General features: G+C 54.4%; 1 protein-coding gene across 1 annotated transcript in view; it reads left to right on the top strand.

Moving 5' to 3' along the window:
* NCLIV_049760 (hypothetical protein) overlaps positions 1-18,147 on the top strand; it is a gene marked incomplete at both ends in the record, with an annotated part of 62,738 nt that overhangs the window by 17,991 nt on the left and 26,600 nt on the right. The window contains 24 exons of the mRNA XM_003884528.1: positions 350-425; positions 1,065-1,230; positions 2,033-2,698; positions 3,395-3,554; positions 3,690-3,895; positions 5,260-5,412; positions 5,829-6,041; positions 6,406-6,678; positions 7,217-7,363; positions 8,191-8,388; positions 9,016-9,128; positions 9,350-9,466; positions 10,039-10,082; positions 10,765-10,906; positions 11,442-11,559; positions 11,985-12,332; positions 12,978-13,201; positions 13,624-13,783; positions 14,287-14,402; positions 15,134-15,285; positions 15,682-15,895; positions 16,105-16,524; positions 17,386-17,563; positions 17,896-17,941. Coding sequence (XP_003884577.1) covers positions 350-425; positions 1,065-1,230; positions 2,033-2,698; positions 3,395-3,554; positions 3,690-3,895; positions 5,260-5,412; positions 5,829-6,041; positions 6,406-6,678; positions 7,217-7,363; positions 8,191-8,388; positions 9,016-9,128; positions 9,350-9,466; positions 10,039-10,082; positions 10,765-10,906; positions 11,442-11,559; positions 11,985-12,332; positions 12,978-13,201; positions 13,624-13,783; positions 14,287-14,402; positions 15,134-15,285; positions 15,682-15,895; positions 16,105-16,524; positions 17,386-17,563; positions 17,896-17,941 — 4,650 coding nt within the window. The remainder of the gene's footprint in view (positions 1-349; positions 426-1,064; positions 1,231-2,032; positions 2,699-3,394; positions 3,555-3,689; positions 3,896-5,259; positions 5,413-5,828; positions 6,042-6,405; positions 6,679-7,216; positions 7,364-8,190; positions 8,389-9,015; positions 9,129-9,349; positions 9,467-10,038; positions 10,083-10,764; positions 10,907-11,441; positions 11,560-11,984; positions 12,333-12,977; positions 13,202-13,623; positions 13,784-14,286; positions 14,403-15,133; positions 15,286-15,681; positions 15,896-16,104; positions 16,525-17,385; positions 17,564-17,895; positions 17,942-18,147) is intronic.

Raw genomic sequence — 18,147 nt, forward strand, 5'->3', positions numbered from 1 at the left:
GATTACGACTTAGCTAGTGCTAGGTGGTGATCTCTGTATAACGCCTAGATCTCATGACGTGGACATACGAAACCCCGTTTATCCAGTTCAGGCGGCTCATGCGATAAATGAAACCACCGGTGGATTAGTTATGATTCTATTAGATTTACATGTAAATACAGAATTCCATGGTTCCGTTTTGGGGAGGGTGGTAGGGGGAGAAGGCAACACGACAGGCTCTGGGGAAAGCGTCACACGTGCCTGTTTATCGCTCGGGTGACCATGTTGTCTAATTACAAAAACAGGTACTGTAGCGACAGCGGATTAGAGGCTCCAACCGGGACATGCCTGAGAGGATTCTTCTGTCCAGCAAGTACGGTCTGGCTCTCTCCTCAAATTACTCGCTCTGCGAATCACGGTACAAGGCATACGGCAACGCCATCGCTGTACCTCCAACCGCCGTCTGGCTCATCGCGACACACGAGCTACCTGATTCTTTGGTTGCTACAGCTCTGCCAACTGCCTAGCCAGTAGACGACACCGCGTTACCGTCGAACCGGAAGGTGCTCTATACAAGTTAGAATAGTGGACACCTTCGAAACAGGTTATTTCCGAATCCGATGCGCTTATCGTTGCTGCACGCAGATTCTGAAGCTCCTGACGCCGCTGGAAACGTTTGCAAGGCCGGTCAGCACTGCCCAGATGGCTCCGAGCGAGCTAAAGAGTGCCCAGGGGTAAACATCCTACAGCCGAGGCCTGTGGCTGATTACTGCTCTAACCCCTCAGTGTCGCCGCCTCGCTAGCCTGATCAGCCTCACCCCCTTGCTCTAGGATGAGTCGCCAGCTCGCTAGGTTGGTTAGCGTCGTGTTTTATCTGACAACGCCCTTGTGTGTGTGTTTTGGTTTCCGAAGCTCTCCCCGCCCCATCCAGAGACTTCGTGGATATGGACGCCCGCTCCTCTTCGTGTTGCAAAAATGGGGGAGTCCGCTTAGGGGCTCGTCGGGAGGCCGACGCCAGTTTTCCTTGTCATGCACGCGTTCGCCTTTTTGCCGGAATGCTGACCTTGTGTGTGTTCTCACTTCAGGGAACGTTTCAGGACGCTGACGCGTCTGCAACATGCTTAGTCTGCCCAGCAGGCTACGCGTGCGCTCCGGGAAGCTCACAGGGTCCGGTGCCGCAGCACTTGTGTGCCGCGGGCCACTATTGCCCGGCAGGGACAACATCTAAAACTATGTATCCGTGTCCTCCAGGTAAACTCCAGTGTGCACCGGTCTGTTCCTGACGCCTTCTGTCTCGTTGCCGCTGAGTCAAAGCTGCCACAAATACACGTGAGACTGCATATGGGCAGAACACGGATGCAGCACCAGTCAACAGATCACACCGTGGAGCCCACTAAATTTGACCATCATGACTGTTCGCGCCATGCGGCCGTTAGATTCTCATCATGTACACAGAGGGCGAGGTCACAACATTAGTCAGACGGATGCCAGTCTCTTGGTTCGAAAATTGCCTCCGCGGGTTCAGAATGTATACCCATGGGAACCCATGTAGCAATGACGGCAGTCCGGAGTGAAAAGGAGCGCTACTCCACGTTAAACATGTTGCTGGTTGGCTGACTACCTGACTGTCAAACGCTGCCCGGTCGGACCGCCAGCGTACGACAGGAAAGTGATAATGGAGAATAGACACCGCGTCCTAAGCAAAAGTGGTGCCGCCACGCACCGTCGAACGGGTTGGACGAGGAACGTTCGTAACTGGCAAAACGTACCGTTCACTGAAATACGGAAGAAGTTTGTCTATGCGTTTTGAATGCGCGTAAACGCTACACCCGTGTACACTCGCGGCGAAAGAGCCGATGGCCCGTCTTCCAGAAAGGTCAGCACAGATCGGTGACCAGCCGTTTATATCTTGTGATTTGGTTTAGAAGGAAAATCGGTCCAGGCCACCAGTTGCTGTGGTACGTTTCACTGTTTCTGTACCGTGGTTCAAAAACGTCCAGCGACATAAGCTGTCGACAGCCTTACCGCGCTGTATGCATTTGTGTTGGATCAGGGTTTTACAATCCCAATACTGGGGCGAGAAGCCTGGAGGACTGCCGCCCGTGTCCTCCAGGGCGGTACTGCGATAGATTTGGCCTTGATGCACCGACAGGCGACTGTGCAGAGGGGTATTATTGCTCTGGCGGCGCAACAAGCGCAAAGGGCCAGTATGAGGCGCAAGGGGCGAATGACGGAGCTGGCCGCTACGATATAGGCTGTCTGGAAACAGACAAGGAAGCAGTAGCCCAGGAGAATGGGGTAGCCATCGAGGGCGTCGACAGTGGCGCCGACTGCATGGCGCGGTGCCAGGAGGACAGTGTCTGCAAATACTTCTCCTGGAATCCAAGCAAAACCTGCACTTTGATAACCCAGACGTTCGAGCTCAGCAGCTGCGCTGGATGCGTCGCGGGGCCCAAGTCATGCTCTTCGGATTGCTTCTTCTCTGGCTTCGACTTTACCGGGACAGTGATCACTACCTATCGGCAAACACGCTCAGCACACCTGTGTCAGTCACGTTGTGTGACGAACGACCTATGCTCCGTTTTTATATACGATGCCGACAATACGATCTGCTATCTGAAGGCGCACGACGCTCTGAGTCACCGGGTCAAGGCTCCGAACGTGAATTACATTGCTGGACCCAATAAGTACTGCGGGTTCGGCGGAACGCTTACATCTAGTAAGAGTTTCCCAGCGTTTAGGCGGAGTACAGGAACTGCAATTCTTTTGCCAACTCCACTGTTAACTCCCGTCTGCACCTGAGCTTACCACCATCCAGTTCCGCGCGGTCCTCATTCGCAACAGGGTAACGATGACCGACCACTGTATTGCCACCCCACACACACACTTCGAACTTGTGAACAGATGCCACGGTTTCTCGCGCGGATGACGTTCCATGATGCTTTCGAATGCGTGGCACCAGAACCATGCACCCGATGCTCGTATAGACCGGCAGCGCCCTTCACGCTCAACCTTTTTCCTCCACAGTGACTCCCTCGATTTCTGAGTGTCTCGTGGCGAGATGACGGTGTGAGAGGAGCGGCAGCTCGCTATTCGCCGACTCAACTTGTGCTGCTCAAGCCTGGGTTACGGCACACGCTTTCCCTCTGAGTCACTCTTGAAAACGTTTCACTCCCTGGCGGCCTAGCAAATCGTAGATCATCATCTGGCCGCGCATGAGCCAAAACATACAAAGATTCACGTACCATTTGACTGGCACATATAAGGTCTGTACAACAGCCGCAGAGTTTGGGTCGTCGGGATCCAAGTCTCCATGACCCATAGGTTAGCTGATTTCCATGCCGAAACCGACGCCAGTTCGGATACGTTGCATGCTGTCCTCTGCGGAAATCTGCTGTCCATGTGTTGCCTGTAGTTTGCAGATTTCCTGCGGGTATCCCTGGAACTGCAAGTCAAATTTGCACGGGCGCTGAACAAGGCTATGCAGACCTCCTGGAGGCAGGAAGGACGTGCGAGGTCACGCGGGGGTGCAGGGGCATACAGTATCTTGAGACCAAGCGTCTGTACTATCTTCGGTAAGAACAAATACGTTGAACGTCTCCAGGCTCCAGCTATTCGCAATTTTGAACAGTAGAACGTTTAACCTATCTCATTTTCATAAGGTAAATCATGAGCGGCTCGGCGTCCCGATTGTGTGTGTCTGTCGTTAGGTGTGGCAGCGTCAATGAAAAGCTCGTCGAAGGTGGTGCAACTTGGTTTCCGATCGTTTGCGGAGATATGGGACTGTGCCCCAAAGGCACTTACTGTCCAGCTGGATCCGCGCGGCCTCGTTTGTGTGGTATTGGGAAATACTGCTCCGATGAGGGCGCGGGAAGCGAAAAGGGTCAATGCCGCGCAGGCTTTTGGTGTCCGGGAGGTACGCACTATCAATGGATACCCAGAGAAAAGGAGAGCCTACCACAGCAAGAGTTTATTTTTGGGGCATGCTCCGCTCGAGAAGGTCAACAGTTGAGAGGCAGGAGAAAACCTCAATCTGCTTTGCACTGAGCTGGCCTTGTGTCCTAGTATAAAATACGGAAAGGTAAACGCGACAGATTTGGGTTGCGCGAAAGCGACAGGCGGTTCGTTTTTGCAAGAAACGTCATTCGCGGGATGCCCTCAATTCATGGAGACTCCACGACGTCCTCAGCCTGCTGAGGTACATTTGCAGCGCTTGGGTTCGTGTGTTGGCCGACGGTACACAGTGTAGATTTCAACTTGTGCGCTCTCTGTTCCTATACCAGGAAGTGCGTCGGAGACTCCCACAGACTCTCCGTGCCCCGCGGGGTACTATTGCCTAGAAGGAACGAAAAGCCCTACACCGTGCCCAGAGGGTACATTCCGGGCAGAAAGGTACTGAGAACGAAAGTATATCTACGGTCCCCTGATTCATCAATGAACGGCGCCGCTGGATTTCGCATGTGGAGCTAAGGCGGCCGGAGGTACACTTCACAAGAACACCCCTGGCCCACGCTTTACAAGCCACAAATACTGACAGAGCTGCGTACTCGAAGGTCGCCTGGGGGCTTGTCTGACGGGAGATTGCCCCGCGTAATCGTGGTTGTCTCCTTGCGCTGTCCCCTCTGGCGCATTGGGCGGCTTCAAAGGGGTATACAAGCAGTTTGGTGGGGTTTGGTACGACACACTGATGCTCTGTGCGCTTCGTGTTGATGCATAGGGGAGCTCGGGAGGCAGGGGATTGTTCACCTTGTACTCCAGGTTCCTATTGCAAGGGAACTGGATTGAAGGCGCCAACGGGCTGGTGTAACAGAGGTATGTGCCTTGGTCTCCTGGCACACGCGAGTGACACCACACAGACGCCCGAGCAAGTAGTACCACCTTAGACTGCCTACATGGAGTCTAGCTATGCCATGGTTATTTCCTTGAGTACGTCACGACGCGTATCCGTCTCTGTCCGTAGATACACAACGTAAACTACCTCCCAGAGGAAATGACAAGTCGAGAGCTCCTCCGCTGTCACTGAAAAAAACCCAACAGCGCCGCCCCTCTGCTGGCGACAAGCAGAGAACTCGCGGCAGGGGCTTCGAATGGAAAAGGGAGTTCTGAGATTGTTCCCTGAGTCTGAATTGGAACGTGAAGCTGAGATGAAATGTCACCGTCGCATGGGCGTGTCCGCTGGGCCGTTCCTCCGTATCAGAGTTGGCTTCCTCGCTGCCAAGCTACTGGAGCAGCGAAGCTGTGTTTGCGTAATTCGGGGGCTTTGTCTCGAGCGCGCTGCAGGCTACTCTTGCCCGTCAAAATCGACGACTCCCACAGCAGTCATTTGCACCAAAGGACACTATTGCCCGGCTGGTGCAGCGGAACCCATCCCGTGCCCTCAAGGGGAGCATCAGCCTGGCGTGGGGCAGTCAGAGTGTGTAGCCTGCCCCGCAGGTAAGGAAACTCTCGAGCGTCTTCACCATCGGTTCTCAGTTGAGACGGGGCGACCATGGCACCTGGTGCGGGCCCTTCCGTAGAGCACAGCGGGAAGCCCCTTCGCCAGCCTCTCGCTTTCTAGAGTCAACTGACTGATGTAGTAAGGACATTCGCAATGTCGACGGCTCGCCTCTGCTTCTCGTGATCGACCTGGCGGAAGTGACAAAACCTGCGCTAACGCCGTTCTGACAGACGCATTGTTGGCCAGCGATGGTGCCTGTGAATGAAGAACTTGGATCAGAGAGGCCTGCCTGGGCAACTACAAGGTGAAGGGTTTCATTCCGTGACTACGGCGGCGGTGTCCCACAGTCTTTGCTCGGTTCGATGAGGCGTGTGTCTCCGCACTCTGCTCAATGCTATGGTGTGTCTCCCAGGTAAAGCATGCGGAGCTGCCACGGATCCGGACGACTGCCCAGCAGGCTATTTTTGTCCAGCTGGTACCGTATTCGCTCACCAGTTTCCGTGCCCCGCAGGTTCGTACTCTGCTGAGACGGGCAACGTTAGCTCGGACGAATGCCAGCCGTGCCCCGAAGGAAGAGTCTGCGATGAACCGGGGACGCCTACTGCGAGAGTCCTCTGCCCTCAAGGTAAGCTGCAGGGGAAGGCGCCTGTCGCACGTTCCGGATCGCCAGTTTAGCCGTTCAGTGCGGATCCTTAACAGGCTATGCCGCTGCTTGAAGCAACCCCGTGTACGCTGCGCTCTCACATTCGTTCGTGGCACCACGAGATGGTACCGCAGCCGCTGGTTCACAGGTTTGGATGTGGGGCAGCAAGCTGTCACCACCACATATTTCCTTATCTGGATAACTCTTCCCGGGGGGGTCTCTCCGTTATATCGCCCCCCCAGTGCGTGGTTCCACATTTACTTTCTGGTCTGCTGCGGTGGGCCATTCGCGGCGTTGGCTCATCCCTCCGCACCGTGTCGGCGCTCTGGTTGTCGATGTGGTGCAGGCTATTACTGTCCTGAGGGAACTGACGGACCGCACAGTAACCCATGCGAGGCGGGACAATATTGCCCAGCTGGTATAAGTGACCCACAGTTATGTTCGACAGGATATTTCTGTGGAGCTGAGCGCTTGTCTCAGCCGTCTGGCGGTTGCTACGGTGGCTTCCTGTGCCTTTCTGGAGCTTCCTCGCCTTCACCGTTTGATGCGACCGTCAATGGAGCCTGCACCGAAACTATAGAAGGTGGCGAATGCCCAGCTGGAAATTTCTGTGCCCCGGGTAAGAAGGACTCGTAGCATGCTGCTTGTCAAATAGAACTTGCAAAGGACCTGTTGCAGACTACAAAAACGAGGCATCGGCACACTGGAGAATCTCTACACGATTCCTCATTTGCACAGCTACTGCAACGATGTGGCACCGACTGCCCCACTCAGCAGACGTGCTTACACGTACGCTTGAGAAGCATCCTCTGCTTTTGCTAGGATTGACTGTGACATTATGACGACTGCCGACGCCAGCACACGAGCGATCGGGATGCCCTGGCCGGCATCTGAACATCGATTGCCAACAGACGCGTTTCCCCCTGATACTCTTGTCTAAAGAGCTCTGGCGTTCGATCAATAAAGATAGTGGGTTTACCCACAGATGCAAAAACGGCATTTGTATGGCAATCATTGGGGGAAATCACGCAGACCCAAAAACAATTCAAACATAGTCCAGCCGTTCACAGGTTTCTGGGTTACGTTCAACTATAGCTGTGGTCATGTAATGCCCGACTGGACAGACGGCAGTTCCATTTTGGTTTGTGTCATTGTAGCTAGCACTCTTGATGACGTACTACAGTCCCAGGGACAGACGCCCTCGAGCGTGAAGGCACCTGGACACGCAATCGCAAACCCCAACCAGAACAACGACATTTACGTCGTCGACGATCAGGTGGTCAAAAAGATTGACGGACGTACCGGTGAGACTCCGAGCAGCAGGTGCATGGATCTCGCCGGTGGAAACAATGTGTTCAGTCTCGTTGAGAGCTATCGTTCGGCAGACAGTGCTGCCAACTGCACACTGTATCTGTGACACGCCTGCAGAAGGGTGGAGACCCCGCTTGCAAGGCATGTAGCGCTGACAGGGGTTTTCGTTCGGATAAACATCACGGGTATATGCAGTGCCGTTATGCTGTTCTAGCTGTCAGATCACGAAGCGTGCGTTAGAGACCGAAAGACGCAAACGGCAAAACGCTGGATAGCAACCCGAGTGTCGGGCCACTGGTCATGCCCAACAACATACGAATTGCGTTGCCTTCATGCTCAGGTCTCGTGTCGGTGCTCGTCGGCAACGGAGCGCCAGACTCGATAGCAGGAGCCGTTACTGGAAAGCCCGAGCGCCTGGCACTCGATGTTGCTGGAAGCACCCTATATATATCGTACCCTGGTGGGGGCCGGTTTGCGCCTGAATCCTTTAGGAGTCTCACAGCCGTGCATCGGCCAAAAATGATTTTATATAGGTGCATCCACGACAGCAACCATTCGCTGTCAGCAGCGCTGCGCCTGGGTTCAATGTAGTTTCGCGAACCTACGTGTCGGATATCTGTACAACGATCGAGCAGTGGTCCAGTATTTTACGTCCACACACTGCAAAGTACCAGATACAGTGCGATAGTGACGCCGAGGGCACTCCTTTTCTGTAGATTCCTGCTGTGGTGAAATGCTCACAGGTAAGCGTAACAAGGGTGTGATAGAATCGTCCGTAGAAGAACTATGCCCTCTCTTGTTTGCGGTGTCTAATTTTCAGAAGAGGCAACGGTTCGCTCCTACGACCTGACGGAATGTACAATCAAGGAATATCGTGGACTTCCGACTCGCCCCGTCGGAATCGCTGTTGATAATACTAGCACCTTCCTTTATATAGTGGCGTCTGGGGCCCACAAGGTGGTACGACTTAATCTGGCCACGGAGGCTGTTTCTCACTGGCTGGGTAGCGGCCAAGCTGGTACGTCCTATTCGCAGGATCCTCTCCAGCTTTGCCATGAGCGGATGGTCAAAGAAGTGTTCTCCATCTGAAAAGCTGCTTGAGAGGCTCAGGTCATCCGTTCAGAAAAGGCCAGCAGAAACGTGTCCGCAGCTTCTGTCAAGTCTGCATGACGTGGCTTTCCGTGCTCGATAGACTTTTTGGGCACTGTACCACACTGCCTGCGTGCCAAATACGCCTCCATCTGGATTCAGTCACGCAGAGACTACGTGATTCCACTCGATAGCGCACATACACAGATCCTTTTCGTGTTCATGATCTGCTCCCAACCATTCAAATAGGGGCTGTGTTAGTATCTACACGGTTTCCTGGCATTAGAAAACCCTTGTCTCGTGCGTGCTTCTTTCCGTACGGGATGTAAAAAAACTGGCTTGACTGGACACTTCGAGAATACTGCCTGACAGCATACCCGAGCTATATAGGCCACGCTGTTGCGTTCTGTGGGGGCAGTGTTTCATACCCGCGGGCGCATGCTCGTTCGTCCCTGCCCCACCCCATCCCCGCTTGGCATCAGGTCCACGAAGACTCCACAGGCGACGGGCACCGCCAGGTGATGAAACTTGTCCGTTTCTCTGCCTGTGTCGGTAGGTGACAACTGTGGGCCAGGAGTGGAACTCGTTGATGTGCAGCTGAATGAGCCGCAGGATGTTGCCATCGATGACGAAGGATACGTTTACGTTGCAGACACGGGAAATAAACGCGTAAGTAGAGTCTCGGGCACCGATGCCAGTTTCCCGACCATTCATGGCTCTCGTAACGTCCCGTGTGTGGCGCGTTCAAACCCCTTCCTTTCCGCGTTTTCTTCTCCCAAGGTGAAACCTGGCATCGTGTATCACTCCTGCTTCAGCAGATCCAGCGACTTGTAGCATGTTCTATGACTGTCCAACACATAGAGCACCCCTGTGTGCGGCTGCTGGTTCAGATTGTAATGGTTGACGGACTCCAAGCAGAACCTATCCAAGTGGTCCTTGATGGAGTCGCTCCATCGCCTGCCACACTTGAGAAGCCGGTTGCCGTCCTAGTCACGCAGATAAATTCGGTGAGAAGATAGGAAGCGAAATGACACCTTCGAGCCGTCAGGGAGATCAATGCTTCGTAGTCGGATGAGACGGGAAAACGAATGTATTAGGGAAGAAAGGTGGAAGGATGTGCCGGGTGTCTGGGGAATGTAGCATGCGTTGAAGCTGATGCGGGTGGCAGTGAATCCTCACGATGGCTCTCCCTTTTAGTTCCGAACTGGCTGCCGTTTCCTCTGAAGCGTGAACCATTCCTGGGCACCACCGCTGGCAGGTTGACTGGTCCGAGACGAGCTGGATGACCTAAGAGAAATGAGCTGCTAGGGGGGCGACGTATGCAGCGAAAAGATAGAAATAGTTGTCAAACACATCAGGCTGCACGCAGCGTATGCGTGAGGTGCATGGCGGTTCTGATGCTTATGCATATATTTCTCTCGTTTCGTGTCAGGTCGAGAAGTCACTATTTGTTGCTGACGAATCCGCAAGAAGGTAACCATTGTTCGACCTCACCGAAGGCGTCACCAAGTGTTTTCTTTGAGGCTGTCTACCGTTTTCTTCACGGTGTGATTAAATTTTTACTTCGGCCGTGTCTCAGCCATTCAACAAGTTGAAGGTCGTAGCCTGCAATGCCCAGATGACGTAGGCATATAGAGCAGCAGAAAGCTCAGGTGGGGCGACAAAACGCTGGTTACTTCAGCTCCTGACTTTCAGAGAATTGGCCATGTGTAGATGCTTGTAGACACAAGGCCACACCATACTGAAGTCTCAAAATCAAATACTAAACAGCTGACCCATGGCGTGACGAGTAGCATTGCTGAAGAAGGCGTCCATGTCGCTTCGGCGTACCAGGCGCGGAAGAGAGGTGCAGAGAACATAAGCGCCCCCACGAATTAAAGCCAGATACACCAAAGTACGGCATAGAAGCCCCAAGATGAAAACAAAGTGCGGGCCCAGATTAAAGAGGACAAGATTTGTAGCTGACATAGGATACTTGCCAGCTGCAGCAGGTAAATGTCTCGGTGTACTGAGGGAACGAGCCCTCGGCTTGGCGCGGCGAAGGAGCTTGGCCCAGGCCACGCAGGCGGCCGGATCGGTGGCGGGGGGGGGGGGCCTGGCATTTGCCACAGGCTCGTAGTCCTCGTCTGCTCTGGCGTCTAGCCCTCGCGGTGGGCAGCTATGGCGGCTGGGAACAAAAGTCAAATCGAGAGCCTCATGGAGCTCAGGGCGCTGCTCGCTTCCGTTGGACAAACGTAGGGGGGAAGCGTGCATCGTCCACGGGTAGAGGATCCACGGCCTTCTGACCTGTTTGTTTGTCTTTCAGAATTTGGCGAATACATCTTCCATCAGGAATCATAGCTGTGTCCGCCGGTGACGGCACCACAGGCGACCCTGTGGCCGACGGCACTTTGCCCGCAGCGAGCTTGCCGCTAGGCATCCCGAAGGCGCTAGGCAAAGGCACGCAGGTGAGGGTTGCGCACTAGGCAAGCGTGGCGCCAGCATTGGCCCGTGTATTGCAGCAGCGCTTTCTGGCGTGAATGTGTTTTCTTGTTCTTTCCGTTTGCCGTACTGACGCTACTGGGAGACAGTGTTGAGCTGCAAACCACGTAGCATCAAGAACGTTTCGTACTCTGCACACACTTGCAACCGATGCAGCTGTACAGGAATCGCACTGCTGTATTGGGGGGGGGGGGGGGACGGAGGCCGTCCTACGAGGGGAATTGCGGAGATTCGCAGCGACTGACAGGTTCCCGGTAGCAGAGCCATGGTCGATCTGAACCCACAGTCAGCTATGCAACCTCTTCCACCTCTGTAGAGAGGCCACGAGGTCAGTGCTCGGCGGCACTAACCTTAGATCATTGGCCACTTGATCAACACTGCATTCAGATGAACAGAACGTTTGAGAGAGAACGGTGCATTGCAGAGAGAAAAGGGCGTCACTTGTCCCGAGAACCTCATTCGAGGAAAGGGATGTGGTGCTGGATTATGGCTGCCTTCAAGGTTGATGGTCAACTATTTGACGTTCTGATTGGGGACGCGACCCCCAACGGCCTCCGGCGGCTCTCGCTAGGTGCATCGATTCGCTTCCTTGATGTGGCGCCAGAGCCTTGCCCTCCAGGTGCGTCTCCGTTTTTAAACGTGGCATAGGAAGACCGGCAGTCGCGATTACAGCAGCGCTGAGCCAATACACACGATCCTCTCCGCAATGCAGGGAGGTAAGGGATCTACCACACGACAAGCGCCGGACACACTCAGGACGTTGTTAGCAGCCTGACAAAGTGTTCTGTGGATCGACACCTGCTCGGTCAGCGGTAATCATGACATATGGCCATTGACTGTATCTCCATGAACGTCATTTGCATCCATCCAACTAGCTGCATACGACAGTTACACGTGTGAGCAAACGCATGAAGCCTCACGAAGATGTCCATAATTGTACTGGAAATCAACTAGTGATTTTGAATTATACCGATATGCAATCGTGCAGACCGTAGTGGCCCAGGGGCGTCCCACTCCCCCCGTATCATTGGCTTCCTCCCGCAGTGGGCGACGGCCTCTGGCGGGGGCTGAGCATTTGTCGGAACAGAGTAGGGATGTGGACGTTGCCGCCAAAGTCTCTGTCGCTGAAACCAGGCTGTGACAGGAAACTCATTTACCTGGCTAGACCCTGGAGTGAGGCTCTTGCTGCGGTCTCCATAGGAACTTTCATGCCGTACAAAGGCGGCCGGAAAGTCTCGGAATGCATCCCCTGTCCGGCGGGAATGTACTGCCAAGCGGTAGGCCAAGTGGTGCCTTCTGGACGTTGTGAAAAAGCGTACTTCTGCCCGCAAGGGTCAACCTCACCGACAGAGAAGCAATGCCCAGCTAAGCATTACTGCGACCGGGAAGAAGGTAGGGTTCCACAGTCCACTTGCGTCGCCGGAGGAAGGCATGTGGTTTCGCGGGGAGGCGATGAAGAACTCGAAATGTGACCACTGGGGGTTCTCCACTGTGGAGGGGCTGGACACGTTGTCAGAAGCATCAGCTGCTCGCTTCCTTCCCTGGTGTATTTTCTTGTAAGAGACGCACCGGTGCACTACGTTGACGGTTGTTGCATATCACCTGCCTCAGTCTAGAAGTCAGTGTTTTCTCGCACAGCGCCGGCACCGACCATGTATCTCGCGGCACTATGGACGTCGGATGGTATGCGACCAACAAAATGTTTTTGACCACGCCATGAAACTGGCGTCCTGGGTGGTGCCCAAACCATCTAGCGTAAAGGGTGATTCGCCAACTAGAGAGCGCCGGCAGAGGACGCCGCCTTATAACCAGATAAAACACGCAGCGTCTTTGACTCTTCTGAGGAGTACGATATTGTTCCTTCACGCAAGAAGGCAAGCAGCGAGAAAGAGACGGGTATGATCAACTACGGAAGAGGGGGAGAATCCTACTCGACTCGACAAATAAAGTGTTCGAGGATGCCTCGCTCAGCCGCAGAACTGGTTGACTCGAGAATCCCCTTCTGCCCTGTGTTTGCAAACCCTTTACGCTTTGCAGACGTCAGCAACGTTGCAGCGAACACACGCATCAGTACCACAAGCAGAAGAGACTGGGTGGACCCAAACAGGCCTGAGAAGGCAGTCGATGGGGCGGCCAGCGCTGCACAAGGGTGGCTGTCGAAGAATACACCGGACGGCTCGCATGGAGTGGAACTCGAGCTAGACGCGTACTACGTCATCAGCAAATACAGGATCTACTCTGGAGATACCACGGGCGCAAACGTGAGTTTTCCTGGTTTTCCTGTTGGTGGGTTGTGTGTTATCGAATCAGAAACTCCAGAAGCCAAAGCAATTTCGAGGACCGGTTTGCGTCGAGTAGCTGGGGATCCTGGTTCCATTATTGTTCCTCGACACTACGTCTGAGTTAGCAAGGATCTGGGGAAGGCTAGCCAGGCTGTAGCAGCTTCGCATTTTTTAAACTGCTGGACGAGCAGCCCTTGGACTTGGAGCGTCGTCGAAGTACGTTATCAACGCTTCATGGTATTTCCAAATTTCCGTATGAATTCGAGAACGTGAATGTGGGGGGCGGCGAGTCAATCTAAGAGCTGCAGAGTCGCCAACGGAGATCTATTACTATATAACCCTTGTTCTGTGAATCCAAACAGGTTGCAAGGTCTTTTTCAATTCTAGCCTGGAACGAGCAGGCCTCACAGTGGCTTCAAGCAAGCATCCCGGTCGAAAATAATGACCAGCGTGAAGCTGAAGGTAGTATCATGGACGTGTATACTAACAAAGTTCAGGTGGCATTCAATCAGAACCAGGTTTTTGTTGCCGAGATCGAACTGTACGGGACACCGCTGCCCGGTAGGTCCAGATATTCCCCCTACCGTGTTGGCCCCTCGTCGTGGACATGTGCAACGCGTTTCCCGCTGCTGGGGAAACGCGTTGATGAAGTGATGAAGCTTGAAAACGGCGGGGGGCAGTCCTTCTGCATTCGCCCAAACAAGAACGATGATAGCGTTTTGACAAAGACGACGATTCAGATGTTAGTCGCCGCTAGTGTCTCCGACTGGACACTCTCATCCGAAGAGACTCGCAGCTCAGCCCTTACAAGACGTATTTCATCACAGATAAGTTATTCGAGACTTTGTCTTCGTGTGAGCAGTTTAGCTGAAAACAGTATGGGTTTCCTGATGCTCTCGTCGCTGTGTCATATTAGCATAACGCTTCGTTGGATTGTCCTGAACCTGCCAAGACGGAGCCTCCTGGCATGTCGCTACGGGGAATCGGTTGAGCAAAATCGCGCATCACTTGAAATATCAGTTGCGCGATTGCCTTTCCATGTTGCTTCGCATTTTGGGCATCAGGTGCACTCCGCGCCACACCGTGCCCTCCAGGGACGTATCAAGACGAGCAAGGACAAACCGAATGCAAGGCCTGTCCACCTGGACACCAGTGTCCTGGCGGCCAGACCGAAATGCAGGTAAGTGATGGGAGACAGCTGACTGCAAAGTATGGGGAAGGATTTGAGTCCACCTAAAGTCCATATTTTTGCGTCTGCATCACGCGCAGATGGCCTCCTGTTTGAGGGTGTCATGCGTCGCCCTTGATTTGGCTAGTGCCTCTGAGAAGCAGTGTATTCGCCGATACATTTTGTTGTTCCAGCTTGTGCGCAAGTGCGAGGCTTGCTAGGGCGTGCCAGAGGATGGCTCAGCCCTGTCGCTGTGAGGCAACTCAGCCTAAACGAGGCGAGAGAGCCTCTTCAAGATAGGTTGGAAGTGCCCAACGCGCTCATGTGCTTTGCCGATGACGACAGATATGCAGGGAAGGCTTCTACTGCCCAGGACGAGTTGCGGTCGATGACGCATTCCCGTGTCCCCTTGGAACCATTGGAAGCAAGCCCGGGCTCGCCTCTGCTTCAGAATGCACCCCGTGTCCTGCGGGGAAATATTGCGGAGAACGAGGGTTGACCACAGACAGTGGTCCATGCTCAGCAGTGAGATGCGCGTTTCAGCCGTTGCACATAGGATTCATTTTCATAACAGGGTGCGGTTTGCTTGTTAGCTCGTAAAATGCCGTTGGCGATGTGCGTGGCTCGAATGCCAGCGACTGTTGCTATTCTTCATGTGATATGGCATGGGTGAGTATCCACCGTTCGGGGCGGTGTACTTGAATCCCTTCGGTAGGCCGAGGGTTGCTTGCGTGCTTCTGCAGGGACATATCTGCTGGGAGGGCTCGTGGCTAGAAGCCCCGTTTACAGGCGATGTCAACCCAGACCTCGACGCTCCGCCAGTGGTTCTTAATGGTCTGTGCCCGCAAGGGTACTACTGCCCAGCAGGCACTCCTGCTCCAATACCGTGCCCAAAGTATGGTTCGCTTTCGAATTTTCCTCCTTGTCGCGGCACTGGTTCCACCCCTTCTTCTTACCTGTGGCTTGTACGTGTTGCGCGCGTCATGTCTTAGATCACCTTGATCTGGCTTTGCCTTCATTGACGCCGAGGACGGCGTTTCTTTTTCGTATGACCACAAGAACGACGCAGGGGATGCTGGGAAGAACAGGAGGTCTTTCTGTTTTGGCATGATTCCGAAATGTAGTGACAACGATGGAAAAGGCAGAAGACGAACACGGCCGCACGAAGTGGCACCAAATCGTTTGTTTTTGTACCCTCCCTATGCCATTGCCTGCTGGCATTTCCCCACAGACGTGAACGCGCGCCCACATCGCTCTGAAGGATCACTGCGTGTATGCATCCGTCTCTCAGAGCAACATACGCGGCGTTCGAAGGCGCGAAAGCCAGCGGAGAATGCACCCCATGCCCACCAGGGTATGCCTGCCCGTCCAAAGGCGAAGCCGTCCCTTGCGGTTCCGGATACTACTGCACTACTGCAGCAGAATCGGCTTGGCCTGCAGAACCACAACAGGGCGGCATCTGCACTGCGGGGCATTACTGCCCCGAAGGCTCGTACCAGGAGAAGGTAATCACCAGCGAGGAGCATGGGGTCTGGGAGTGAAGGACGGTTTCCAGGGAATCGGATTGCCGCCTGGCCCCCAGATCCTGATAGTATGACGACCACAGGCAGTTCCGCGAACGTCCGCATGTACGCATGCGTAGGTCTGTTGCAGCTGTCTGGTTTCCAGCTGAACCCAATGCGTATGGCTCTTCGTCCTGTGCGTTCTGTGCCAGCCTTGTCCTCCGGGGGCCTTCAGCAGTCAGGGTCAAGTGGAGTGCACGCGATGCACAGCCGGCTACTATTGCGACAAGTCGAAGACAGCGCTGGTGGACAAGCAATGTGCCACAGGGCACTTCTGCCCCGAAGGCTCTTCTTTTCAGCGGCCGTGTCCTCCAGGAACATTTACGTCGGATAAAGGAGCGAGTGTCTGCAGCATTTGCACACCCCGATACTACTGTGATAACAGTGCCCTCAACTCACCCTCCAGCCTTTGCGAAGAAGGATACGTATGTGGGGGAGGAGCGGTCGGAAGCCGGCCTTCGAACAACGTTTTTGTACCTGGTGGCGAAGCCCGTTTCGGCGCATGCCCGCCAGGGCATTATTGCGTTCCTGGGACGCACGAACCTACCGCCTGTTCTGCAGGAACGTATCAGGTAGGCTAAGCTCATTAGCCCAGAGGGGATAGTATCTGTGCGAAGGGGTTGTTTTCTAAAACCGCCGGCTTCGCTTCCATCCCCAACTACGATCCTCTGGGAATGTACCAAAAGGGAATGGACAAACACACAACTGCCGTTCAAATTGCGTGTGGTCCGGTTTCCTGCACCATGCAGCTGGAGAGGCAGACGGTGCAAAATTAGTAGAAATCGATTACCGCGTTTCTCAGTACTCGTGCAGCCACCGTACTGGGCGGGCATTCATCTAGGACATTGGTGCTGAGCTGGCCAGTGCCTCATCAATATGATCCGGGTGTTGGCTGCGATACTTTCTTTCCCTGGCCTTACATACCAGCGTCTCGGAACGCCGCATACGCGTTGCTGGCAGTGTACTGCCGAAGCTTCCGCCGTATGACTCTCCACAAGCAAAGCGTTGTGAACTGGGAATGTGTTCCGTGCTGCCTGTTGCCAGGACTCTCCATTCGCTTCCTCCTGTAAACCTTGCCAGCCCGGAAAATATTGCGGTCGGGCGGGTCTCGTCAAACCCTCCGGCGACTGCGCTCCAGGCACGTTGAAGCAGTTCAGCTTTGTTGTTTGTTCTTGCTCCTCCTCGGTCGCACGCTCTCGAGGGCCCCACTGGGGTGTGCCTGGCTTTTCCCTATATTGCCTGTACTAGAGAAACTATAAGACCCGTTTCTTTGTTTTTGCCAATAGCGAATTCAACGGTTCACGGAAATGGTTTTCCGGCAGCTACTCGCTCGGCAGAGAACAAAGGTGGCGTTGACTAGAGCGTCATTTTGTATCCGAAAGCAGTGACCGCTCCGGCGATGCTGTGGTCTCTGGCAATGCGCTGCGTCTCAGGGTACTACTGTCTGGAATCAGCTGCAGTACCGAACCCGACAGACGGAGTCACGGGAGGCCCTTGTCCTCCTGGCTGGTACTGCCCCGCGGGTTCGTTCGCCCCGAAAGCATGTCCGCATGGACAATTTACTGATGCCGCAGGACAGGGAGAATGCAAGGCCTGTCCGGCTGGTTCCGCGTAAGCTTCAAACGCCTCTTCTCCTTGCGTTGGTGCCGGCGTTTTGCGCTCGCGCAATCAAGCACTTTACGCCTACCGTGTACATCTGCCCCTTCTCTGACGCCTGTATAAGTAGTTTCAACCAGTGCCTGGGGTAGGCAGTACCGCAATCACACAAAACCGGGGAAGACACAGGAGTTACGCCTCTGTCTTGTCACTCAACCCTGAGGAGCTAGTCTGGCTAGTTCGCTGCGCCATGTCCGGTAGACTTCTTGTATGGAGTTTCCATCCCCTGCCAACACCATCTCGAGCCCCTGGAAGTTTCAGTGTGGTGTTTCGCCTTTATTGTTCAGATGCTACACAAACAGCCCGCAGCCTGCAAGCTGTCCTCGAGGCCAGGTAGGAGGCTGCCTTCCCTGAGATGGGAAAGCCACTTCAGGAGTTAACATTCCGCGCGGCGTATCTCGACGAGAAGTAGCCATCCTATTAGAGGTTGTCGGTGGACCCGGGCCATGACGCTCAGTTGGCAGATCATCCCTGCAGGTCTCGTGGGATGATCCTGCGTCACTGTCCGAGACCGATGCACTTTGTGTGTGGAGTCACGT

Source organism: Neospora caninum, chromosome X (genome assembly GCF_000208865.1).
Source record: "Neospora caninum Liverpool complete genome, chromosome X".
NCBI classification, from domain to species: Eukaryota; Apicomplexa; class Conoidasida; order Eucoccidiorida; family Sarcocystidae; genus Neospora; species Neospora caninum.